The 12,632-nt window shown below is 41.0% G+C and overlaps 1 protein-coding gene across 1 annotated transcript in view; it reads left to right on the forward strand.

The window, feature by feature from the left end:
• Positions 1-2,189: 2,189 nt before the first annotated feature.
• SVEP1 (sushi, von Willebrand factor type A, EGF and pentraxin domain containing 1) overlaps positions 2,190-12,632 on the forward strand; it is a 143,597-nt gene continuing 133,154 nt past the window's right edge. Inside the window, exons 1-2 of the mRNA XM_081317032.1 lie at positions 2,190-2,292; positions 4,425-4,601. Of these exons, the coding sequence (XP_081173158.1) occupies positions 2,205-2,292; positions 4,425-4,601 (265 nt within the window). The 5' untranslated portion in view covers positions 2,190-2,204. The remainder of the gene's footprint in view (positions 2,293-4,424; positions 4,602-12,632) is intronic.

The raw sequence follows: 12,632 nt of genomic DNA on the forward strand, positions 1-12,632 counted from the left end.
AATACAGCTTTAATTTGTAGATTGATTGTTTTTTGCTTTTTAAGAAATGTGCCTTTGGAGACCAAGGAGAGCCCTGAGTTGTTTTAGCAGTTCCTTCCTGGAAAGTATAATTACCTTCTGCAATAAAAGAAACAAAGGCACTGATTTTATTATTGCTTAGTGGTCCAGCTAAAGATAACTGCAATTAGTTATCTTTTTAACTAGAAAGAAAAATACTTCAGTTTTTCCACTTTGGGTTAAGAGAAATATTTACTGAAAAAACAGACTTTGTCCTGACAGGTTAATCAATTACATGATGATAGAGGAACTTAATTGCACAGTTAATTAACTGTAAAAGAGAAGACTGTCTAAGAAGAATTTTGAAGGACATTTTCAACATTGCTTCAGCATTCTAAGTACCTTATTCATGACCTTCGCTCTTTCCGCCGTGACCGGCCTGGTCTGATGGGTTTGGGGTATTTTAATTGTAATTTTAATTAACATTTTACTGCAATTGGGCTATTCTATTTAATTCTCATTTTAACTTTGGTATATTGTATTTTTATTGCCCTGTACACCGCCCTGAGTCCTTCGGGAGAAGGGTGGTATAGAAATTAAATTAATAATAAATAAATAAATAAAATCAGAAAGAAATAGAACTGTAAGTTTAAGATGATCCTACCAAAAAGGAAAATCAGATAAAGAAAAAAGTACAAATGCCCATAATTTTTTTTTCTGTTGCTCAGCGAGACACTTGCTAAAACAATTTTGCCCCGTTTTATGACCTTTCTTGCCAGAGCTGTTAAGCAAATCACTGCAGTTGTTAAGTTAGTAAGATGGTTATTAAGTGAATCTGGCTTCCCCATTGACTTTGCATGTCAAAAGATAGCAAAAGGTGATGACGTGACCCCAGAACAATGCAACCGTCATAATATGAAGCAAGTGTCAAGCCTCTGAATTTTGATCACTGGGTAGCAGGTAGCAAATTTTCCCTTATCAATGTAAATGGCCAACTCCAGCTGAAAGTCCTCTGAAGTCCCCTCAACTCACTGTTTATGTGAGGTACCTGTAAACATGCATGTCTATAAATATGTGTATATATACCTAGCAAACAAATTTTTATTGGCTTTGCTGAGAGCTGTAGTGGCAAGATTGTTCAACAAACAGGATACTGATCAGTAACCATAATAATACTATTCTTATCTTTTTTTCCCTCTTTGCAACTCTCCTTACAACCCCAGATATCTTCTATGGGTCTGAAAGCCTTGGGCCAAAGAGGATGTACTGCATGAGCAAAAATGCATAGGAATTATTTCAGTTACTTATTTGCTGTCCCAAAGGTGTTTTTTCATGAGGCACCTGGACTTTCTTTTTTCTCTTTGAAGATGTTTCGCTTCTCATCTAAGAAGCTTCTTCAGCTCTGACTGGTTGATGGGGAATGGAAGGATTTATATTCCTTGCAGACAGCAAGGTCATTTGCATTCTTTTAGAGAGCCGTTGATGCCACCTGGAGGCTTATCTGTGTTGTCAGGATCACCTGAGTAGTGCAAATGGGTGTGGAGCCTTCTTGGAACCGTTTCCTTTCAGAAAAAGGAAAGGACTAGACCAGGGGTCGGCAACCTCGGCTCTTTTATGACTCGTGTACTTCAACTCCCAGAATTCCTGAGCCAGCTATGCTGGCTCAGGAATTCTGGGAGTTGAAGTCCACGAGTCATAAAAGAGCCGAGGTTGCCGACCCCTGGACTAGACCATCACAGTGCTGGGGAAAAAAGCTTTCACCAGTATCTAAAAGGCATCATTCCATTCTGTATTTTCCTCTACCCTCAGATAGAAGTGTTGATTTTACAGTGGTCCTTCAAAAAATAAATTGTATAAGAAAAGAGAGTGAATGCTGGTAGACAAACTCATGAGAAGGTCACCAGCTTGATAATTCTGCTTAATTTTCTCTTTCTTTCTTTCTCTTTCTTTCTCTCTCTCTCTCTCTCTCTCTCTCTCTCTCTCTCTCTCTCTCTCTCTCTCTCTCTCTCTCTCTCTCTCTCTCTCTTTCTTTTTTTTAGCAAATACTGGTTCACTCCCGTGTAAATGCTACCAAAGTAATATTTTTGATTACGGATGGCTATTCCAATGGAGGGGATCCTCGTCCCATTGCAGCATCCTTGCGTGATTTTGGAGTGGAAATCTTCACATTTGGGATATGGCAAGGCAATATCAGAGAGCTGAACGACATGGCTTCTCACCCAAAGGAAGAACACTGCTACTTGCTCCACAGTTTTGCAGAGTTTGAAGCTTTAGCTCGCCGAGCTCTTCATGAAGGTATTGGATCTAAGTCTGCTTTGATTATCTGTGTGTTTTCAAGGTCAGGGATGATATATGATCTGAATTTGAAATATACGGCTATTACTCCAGTACAGGTAGTCCTTGACTTTATGACCACAATTCAGCCCAAAATTTCTGTTGCTCAGCGAGACCCTTGCTAAAACAATTTTGCCCTGTTTTATGACCTTTCTTGCCAGAGCTGTTAAGCAAATCACTGCATTTGTTAAGTTAGTAAGATGGTTATTAAGTGAATCTGGCTTCCCCATTGACTTTGCATGCCAAAAGATAGCAAAAGGTGATGATGTGACCCCGGAACAATGCAACCGTCATAATATGAACCAAGTGTCAAGCCTCTGAATTTTGATCACGGGGTAGCGGGGATGCTGCAATGGTTATAAGAGTGAAGAATGGTCATAAGTCACTTTTTTCATTGTTACTTTGAACAGTCACTAAATGAACTGTTATAAGTTGAGGACTACCTGTAATAAATTAACTGGAAGATAATTCATTATGCAAGCATAACATTGTCAGACTCAACCTCATCCTTTGCCCAAACGCTATTATACTTATTTTCAAAGTAGATTTTTTTAAAGAAAAGTCTGGACAGCCGCTTGTCTGAAACGGTATAGGTTTCCTGCTTGAACGGGGTTGGACTAGAAGACCTCCAAGGTCCCTTCTAGCTCTATTCTGATTGATTGATTGATTGATGCTCCATTTGATTTTAAAAGAATGCTTCTGATTATGATTTCATGTCTTTCATTACACATGGGAATATAATGTGTGTGTGGCAGGTTTAGAAGTATGCTTGTGACCAATGACCCCAATCTCCATATAGTAAAAAAATGCAGGTTTTAGGACACCTTATTTTTGTAGTTCTGAATAATCCATTCACTTTATTTTTGCCTCTAGGTTTTACACTTACGTAGAGACTTAAGCAGCGTATTGAATCCTGCCTCTTCCTCTAGTCAATATATAATATTTCTGCATTGAATAAACAAAGTATAAAAGATTTGCTTTTAAACGCGTAGGTTTTCAGAATTGTAAGAAATTGAATTGCATTTTATAAATACAAAAACTAAAAATTGAGTTGCATTTTATACAAAGTCAGTGGGTTTTTTGGCAATTTTTTCTTTTCTTGATTACAGAATAAACGTTTGCATTAAAGCCTTCAGAACTCATTTTTAACCATATGTTCAAGAGACTTTACCTGATTAATTTACTGGGTAATGTTGTCAGATAAAATCGGAAATATTAAAATGTATAGTTTAATGAATGAATACGTGGCTTTTGCAGGACAAAATAATTAAAATGCCTCAAATATTTTCCATCTTTTAAGTATAGAACAAAGCTTTTTAGATAGATATACCTTACTTGGGACCAGTTTGGGCAAGTCATGTCATAGGTCCCTTTAAGCATCTTAGCAGGGATGTTAACCCTCATTCATCTGTTTAGAAAAGCTTCAGTGCAGTTTCTGAGAATTACTTTTTACCTTCCTTAGAGCGTTCAACTCTATTCTCAGCCATGATGGAGAAGAAAACTTTGGGCAGTCACTATGTCTCAGCTGAACCTCTCTCAGAGGGATTTATTAAGAGGAAAAATTGAAGGAAGAGCGTGCCGCATATATTGATAGATAGATAGATAGATAGATAGATAGATAGATAGATAGATCCGTATTACATTGTTAAATCAGTGAAACCTTAAAGGGCAGAACTTACTTTAGAATACCAAACAATGTTTCACACAAACAGAATGAAAGAGGATTAAACCTAGTGTGGTACAGACTTCTGCAGCTCAGTTTTATTATAATAAAGTTTGCATGGAAGAATTATTCAATACATCGTATCTATGGAAATTAATTAGCAGATGCAGATTTCCAAGTGTTAACGAAATGGAGCAGAACTATCATTGAACATTAACTGATTTCCCATCTTTCTGCTTGATAAATGGATTTTAAAATAATTACCATTATTTTAATAAGTATAACGGTTAGGATTTAGCTTGCTTTTTGCAGTTAATTGAAATTTATATTTTTTTAAAAAATCTTATCTAGATGAGCAGCCGTATCTAACTATTTATTTGCTTATTTATTTGGAACCCCTATCATGTCCTTCCAAATATCCTAATTACAGATTTGCCTTCTGGAAGTTACATTCAGGAAGATATAGCGTATTGCTCCTACCTTTGTGAGGGGACTGAAAATTGCTGTGATGCCATGGCGAGCTGCAAATGTGGTACCCACACAGGACACTTTGAGTGTATTTGTGAAAAGGGATACTACGGCAAAGGACTGCAGCATGAATGTACAGGTTAGTAACTTTTCTTCTATTATATTTGTACCAGGCTTGGCTTTGGGCAAGGTTGTTCCCAGCACTATATTTATGTATCAACTGACTGAATGGTTTTACAGAATTTATAGCACGTTCAAAAGATGTCTGTAACAGGCCAAGTCCAAACCTGAATATTTAGCCAGCCAAATGGATCATAGCTCCTTGTTTTTGTATTCTCAGGCATGCAATTTCCAAGCTTAAGAGCTTTGATATGTTAAATTTGACATCACAGAGTCACGAAACGCATATAGCCCTCCCCAAAAAAACCCATTTATACTCATGATATAAAGATCCATCGAAGAATTTGTCTATACTGTAGTGTCCAGTGAGCATGTTCTTGATGGAAAACATGGGTTTCTTATTTGTGTAAACTGTGAGACATTTTCATCTTTCAGGTTCCCCATCTTGGATGTCAGTAGACCCAAACCATCATTCAGATTCGGTTTTTGATTTAGCTAGCTATATAATAGTGTTAAATAACATGCATTTTCTTGTAAACATTGTCAGTATTTAATTGGGTATATCTTGAGAGCCAATACATTCACGGACTTCCTAACTGGCTATATACCAGCACCTATATATTGCCTCACAAAGTTCTCTCCACAGTAGAGATCTTAGCTTGCATAAAACAGTATAAGCATACTTGGGGCAAAACTGGACTGATTGTGCTTCTAGTTAAAATGTGTGATGTGACAAGTAACATGGTTTTATCTCGGTTATTATGGGTATGTATGAAAGTAGAAATCCATAGGTAAGAAATGATATGCTCCACTGAATTGTGATAATGGCAGAATCAAAAAGGAACTCTGGGAAAACCTGTCCAGTATTCTGAATGAATGCAGTCCAGGAGAGAAAGTGTTTTCCTAGGGTGATCTGAATCAAGGGCAAGATAGGAGTAAGAAAAAATAAAATGTGATGGGCCAGTCTGAAAGCCAAAAATGAGTGAAAATGCTGGCTCTTTGGTGACTGTCTACTTAAGGAAAATACTGTTTCAAACAAGTGTATTAAGCTATATCTGTTCAGGCAGACACCATGGAAAAGAGATATATTAAAAAGCTTGATGGATCTCATTATTCATAATAAAAGATTGAACAAATGAGCAAAGGATACAACAGTACTGAGAAATTCTAGATTTGAGTCTTGGTTTTTTTTTGGCAGCATGGATCTTGAGAAAAAAATGAACATGGAAGGAAAGGAAAGAAGTATATAAAATAGAATGCAAATAGAATGACTGCAGAAAAAGAATGTAGGAATCTTACATGAAAGCGAAGAAGACAGACTTATCTCCCAACAAAGTTGGGAAGAAGTTCTAAAGAAAGACAGTGTGGAAAATGTATATGAAAAAGAATGCTTGGTAAAATAACGAAGTGAAAGATGCTGTAGATAAGGGGGAAATGCATAGAAGAGAATGAATGCTTCCAAATCTGAGAAAGTTTTGTATGAAACTAAGACAATGTACAGAGAGAAAAAGATATTTGCAAAGAACAAAGTGAAAGAGAGCAAGGAATGGTTAAGATGAAAAGAAGCAGAGAAAATGCAGGGGCATGTTGATGGAATTAAACAATTGTTTTGGAAATGGTGAGGATTGCTAAATAAAGTCCCCAGGAGAATGAATGAAATTAAAATAAAAGTGATCAAATTATTTGGAATGAAATTGAAATGAGGAGATGCTGGAAATATTTGTTTAAAGTATTAATATTAGTCGTATGTGGAAACATGGAATTGAAACAAATGCTACATTAATCTCTGTCTGGAGATTGTGTGTGTGTGTGTGTGTGTGTGTGTGTGAATAAAAAGGATGATATTAATGCTGTGAGAGATTTGGAAAATGGTTAAGGCTGCTATTATAGATGGTATAACTAGAAAAAGTTAAATTATCATATGTTTAACAATTAGTTGTGCAACTTGTTTGACATCTGTGAAGGTTGCTCTTGTAGCTGAATATTGGGGAAATCTGATTATTATTCCCCTACAAAGAGAAAGGTAGCAAGAGGAAATGCAAATCTACCAGATGATTCATTTTTTAAGTGTGCCTGGAAAGTTTTTCAATAAAAATAATACTAATTGAAAGAGATAATGCTGGCCAAGACTTTTATGCTGAGCAAAGGGTAAGGTAAAGGTAAAGGTTCCCCCGCACATGCGTGCTAATCGTTTCCGACTCTAGGGGCCGGTGCTCATCTCCGTTTCAAAGCCGAAGAGCCAGCGCTTGTCCGAGGACGTCTCCGTGGTCATGTGGCTGGCATGACTAGACGCCAAAGGCGCACGGAACGCTGTTACCTTCCCACCGGAGTGGTCCCTATTTTTCTACTTGCATTTTTACATGCTTTCGAACTGCTAGGTTGGCAGAAGCTGGGACGAGTAACAGGCGCTCACTCTGTTACGCGGCACTCGGGATTCGATCCGCCAAACTGCCGACCTTCCGATCGACAAGCTCAGCGTCCTAACCCACTGTAGACAGACTGAATTTTTGCTCATCAGCAGGTTGATAATAAATGCATGCTGAATTAGAGAAGGAAAACAATTAAGTGAACAGGTTTAACTGAACATGATGTTGAAGATGGGTTAGGGTTGCTGGATGCACTGAGAATGCATTGAGAATGTTAAATGATAAAAGTAGACTGAGATAAATAGAATGCTTAGCAAATAGTTCAACACCTGAGCTAGGTTTAAAACAAAGATGCATAACATCCCTATAATAATGGATTTATGGATAAATGAAATAAATGTTTGTGATGATGGCAGAGGTGTGTTGATTAAGGATACAACCAGGGCTTTTTTGTCATAGAACGCTCAGAACGGAGTTCCGGCACCTTATTTGGATGAAACCTTGTAGGGCAGGCAAGGCGGGTAGTATGACATGTGTGAGTTCCGGCACCTTTTTCTTTTACAAAAAAAGCACTGGATACAACATACTTGTAATTTTGTATGTAGATGATGCCATGTTGTTGGCTGAGAACAGGTGGCAGTAAGAAGTAGGTGTTCGAAAATTCATATATAAAAATGAAGGTATTTGTATTTGTTAGCCGAAAGAAGTAAGAAGATTGTAGATGTATAAATGGCAAAGCTAGAGCAGGTAGATGAATTTATATATGCTAGTAGAATGTTAATTAAAGAAGATAAATGTAGAAACTTTGTTTTGAGGAATAAATATTTGTTGAAAGAAGCAACAACTGTTGCAATAAAGAGTGTGCTTCTGCCACTTTGTTACACGGAAGGAGAGCTGAGCATGACAGAAGAAACAAAATGAATACAGTAGGAATGAGCTACTTAAGTCTGTGGTAAAATAAATTGAAACGGAATTGAAACTGAGTGGGAAACTGAGAAAATTGCTGTTTAACCTGTTAAAAGGTAATGTATGAAGTGTTAGATGGATGTGGTGGAAGCAAGGATGTTTTGCAAGGAAAGAATTGTGGCAAAGTATAGTGGACATTGGTGTAAACTTCATTTATCCATTCATTTATTCATTCAATTTATATGACTGCTTGTCTCAGCAACAATCTTAAAATAAATTTAAAACAAAATTAGCTTACTTTTTTCTTATATTTTTGTCTTAAAATTTGTGTCTTAAATTTCTTTTTGCTTATTGTTGCGTCCTCTGTTTCTGTTTGTGCGTCATACTGCTTATCCCAAAAGGGAGGAGCAAGTATGTATAACTTAGTTATTTTTCAATTTCAATTGAGCAATTGTTACCATAGTTTAATGGCAAAGCACATGTTAGACATTCAGCAATCCTACTTTACGTTTAAGACTTCGCCACTTAAATGATTCTCAGGATAACATGATACAATGTTGTTTGAGTTGCAAGCTATAATAGAGGAAGAATGGTCTAACTCTAACCAAACTAAAAGCGTCAATAAGATGAAATTTACTAAAGGGAGAAAGGGATCTACAGGGGCTTCCGGTTTGCCTCGCAGCCGCTATGGATGGCTGGGAGACTTGCTCTCTCTCCCCCGTCCAGTTTTGCATTGCTGGGGGCCCCTGAAAAGGGCTGAAAGTCACCCCAAAGAGGCAACCAGCAAGGAGGGGTGCTTGCTGGATCGTGGGAGAGCTGCAATTCTCCTGTTAGACCTGGCGATCCCTCCAAACCGGCGGATGAAAGGACCGGCCAATATGGCTCGTCCCTAAGTTGTGAACAGCCGAAGTCACATTTTCCACCAGGCAACTCTTAAAGCAGCGCGGAAGAGACTGGGTGAGATCTACCTCTTTTACACCCTAATTGCTTTCTGAACCTCCTTAAGCTGCTAAACATTCTGCCCCCCTGCGGTGAGGGAAGGGGGACGTTAGCCCTCCCTCCAGAAAGAGCGGCGACTAAATACCCAGCGGTGTTTTAAACATTGAAAAAGTAACTGAATCCCAATTGGAACTTTATTTCTCAAAGCATGTGGACTGAAAGATTTTTTATTTCTTATTTTTCATTGTCTACTTCTATTGGAAATCTGGATTCTTTCTTATAAAAAAGAAAAAGAAAAACTGAAAAGATTGAAATACCGTATTTTCTGGCGTATAAGATGACCCGGCATATAAGACGACCCCCTACTTTTAAGAAGGCCTTGAACTTCTCCCATTCGGCGCAGGGCGGGGCAGCTCCGCCCGCAGCCTCTTTTTCATGTGCTGCTTCCCTCTCACCGTCGGCCGAGGCGCGCTCAGCCCGGGCTCCCGGTCCCTCTTCCCGGCCGGCTTCCCGCCCTGCCCCTCATGGAGCTGGACTGGGCGTGCAGCCTCTCGGTGTGGCTGCTTTTCCTGGGCAGCCTGGCGGTGCGGCTCCTGCGCTCGGACCTGTTGCTGAGCCGACGGCTGCTGCTGCACGTGGGGCTGCTGGCCGTCTTGCAGGCGCTGGGCCGTCCTGCCGCTGCCCCTCAGCGCCGCGCTCACGGCGGCTGCCTGCTGGCTCGTCTCGGCCAGCACCGCCCGGCGGAAGTGTAGCATCAGACGGGAGCAGGACTTCCCTGCCGGCTCCTGTCCGACGCTCTTCCCTCTTGAGGCAGCAGGGGGAGGATGAGAGAGGGGAAAAAGTAGAAGCGGCCGGAAAAAAGCGAAACAGCGGCGAAGCCCCGGTCAAACCAAACTTAGATCCCGCCCTTTTGCCAGCGCACGATGAAACTGTGCAAACTCCAGGCACAACTCATCCCTCGCCGACGGGGGAGTGGTAAGGATTGGCCAGCGCGGCGCCTGCGGTATTTCGCCAGCGGGGAAGGCACTAACTCGAGAGCCAGGCGACGCTCCCTGCAAATTTTTTTTAGAAAACCTCGGTATTGGCTCTGTCCTTAAAGAAAGCAAACAAACGCACTCCAGATCAGAGGGGGCTATTTCGCCAGGAGCTGCAAGAAACCGCCCCCCCTCCCACCCACTTCCTGCACCTTCACTCCTCCAGAGCAGTCCCACAGGTGGCAAGGCCAGGGACTTCCAACGCGTCCCCCGAAGGGAAGCCTGAGAAAGCAGCGAACAGATTACCCTCCTCCAAGCAGCCGCATCCCACCTCCGTCCGACGGGCCCGCTGGAAAGGGCCCGCCTTATGAAAGCGTGCAGGACTTCCCTGCCGGCTCCCGTCCGACGCTCTTCCCTCTTGAGGCAGCATCCCCGAGGACTCCTTAGGAGCCGGCGAGCGATGCTGCCTCAAGAGGGAAGAGCGTCGGGCGGGAGTCGGCAGGGCAGTCCTGCGCACACGCGCACTCCCCAGCTGCTAAGGAGCAGCTGGGGAGTGCGCGCGTGCGCAGGACTGCCCTGCCGGCTCCCGCCAGATGCCACCCACTGATTTTCCGGCGTATAAGACGACTGGGCGTATAAGATGACCCCCCAACTTTTGAGGTGATTTTCATGGGTTAAAAAGTCGTCTTATACGCCGGAAAATACGGTAACTTTGAGACTCAAAGGGAAACTTTAAAGGGGGCCTGGCTGACTGCCCAGGGAAATAGATAAGATACATAACCGTGAGAACTTTGAAACAACAGCTGTGAAAGGCTTTGTGTTCCCTATCTAGAAAAAAAATCTCTCTTGGATTTTCTAAGTGTAAAGTCTTTAGCTTAAAATACCAATATGGAAGAAGACCAGGAACAAAACTTATTTATGGATTATAGACCAAAAAACTGTCGCTATGTTGAAAACACTAATCCAAATTCTTACTACAACCAATGAAATACTAAGAGGCTATGGGAAGGAAGACAGCCCAGATATGAAAGCCCAAACTTTGACCACAACTAAAGAACCATCTATACAAAACACAATAGAAAAAATGAAACATTCAAATACGATGACAGAAGAATCTACTATTCAACAAATATTGATATTTGAAAATTCAGAAAAAACATTGACAACTTGGAAAAAGGAAAAGGTTTCTTATACAACTCAGAAGGAATTAGAGGATCTAGAAAAAGAACAGTTGGGTGAGAAGACAAACAATTCAGAACAACCACGTCGATATGGAAGAATAAAGAGACGACCCACTACTAGACCTACAAGTCCTCTCAAAAAAATGGCGACTGGATGGTTTTGCCAATATCAATTAATATACAGGATATTTCAAGGAGATTGGTTCAATGACCCCAAAACAAGGACATGGAAGATGATTTGGCAAAGGAAAAAAAGCCAGAATAAGACTCAAGAAGAATGGAGTTTCGACCATCTTATTGAAATCTGAAACAGTATGTACTTAAATAGATAAGATGTGTATGTTGAACACAAGACATTGTTATGAACTGAGATAAAGAAAACATTTTGGTCACTAAAATTTAGCAGTATAAATACTAATACCTAATTTGAATACTGATTTGTGCATAAGGGTCATGTAAAGGTGAATAATGTAGATAAGCTAAAAACGTATTGTTTAAAGTAATAAGTCTATATGGAATGTTAAAAACGAAAATTATCAGTTTAAGCAAGAGACAGCAGATACAAAGAGGAAGAGAGGAAGTATTAAATATTGAAATAAAAAGAAATTTTGATTACTACTTAAAAAAACTGAAAATTAGTAAAAAGGAAGGATATCTTATTGTATCTTTAATTTGTTGACATAGAGGGTGAGAAGTTAAGTAAACGGGATGTGTATTTTTGAATATTAGATTTTGTGAGAAATGATGATAGATGAATTGGGAGTATACTAAAAATCTTGGGAATGATAAATATCAAACGTTAAATCTAAATGTTAGTGGAAATTAAAATTGAAAAATCTATTCCCGTTGCCTGGAGGCGGTTCGGGTCTGGATGGGGAGGAACAGACTTCAACTCAACCCTGACAAGACTGAGTGGCTGTACATTCCGGCTTCCCGGGACACCTGGGATGTTCCATCTCTTTCTATCTCTTTCTATGGGGGGTGAGCTTTTACCCCCTGTGGATGGGGGGTGAGCTTTTACCCCCTGTGGATAGGGCTCGCAACTTGGGAGTCCTCCTAGATTCACGACTCACTTTGGAGGATCATATAGTGGCCGTGACTAGGGGGGCTTTTGCCCAGGTTCGCCTGGTGCGCCAGTTGCGGCCCTATCTGGACCGGGAGGCCTTATGTACGGTCACTCATGCGCTCGTGACCTCTCGCCTAGACTACTGCAATGCTCTCTACATGGGGCTTCCCTTGAAGACTACTCGGAGGCTCCAACTGGTACAGAATGCGGCCGCGAGAGTTGTCTTGGGAGTTTCCCGGTACTCCCATGTTACACCTTTGCTCCGTGAGCTGCATTGGTTACCAGTTGTCTTCCGGGTAAGGTTCAAGGTTTTGGTTATGATCTTTAAGTCCCTACATGGCATGGGTCCGCGATACCTCGAGGACCACCTGCTGCCGGCGTCGACTCCCCTCCGCCCTGTGCGTGCCCACAGAGAGGGCCTCCTCAGGGTGCCTCCGGTCAAGGAATGTCGACTGGTGGCCCCCAGGGGGAGGGCCTTCTCTGTGGGTGCTCCGGCATTATGGAACCAACTGCCGGTTGAGCTCCGGATGGCATCAGACCTCTGATCCTTCCGTCGCGGGTTGAAGACCCATTTATTTGAACTAGCGGGTCTGGCCTGATGGGGGTATATGGGTTTTT

Source organism: Vipera berus (genome assembly GCF_964194415.1).
Source record: "Vipera berus genome assembly, chromosome: 2".
NCBI classification, from domain to species: Eukaryota; Metazoa; Chordata; class Lepidosauria; order Squamata; family Viperidae; genus Vipera; species Vipera berus.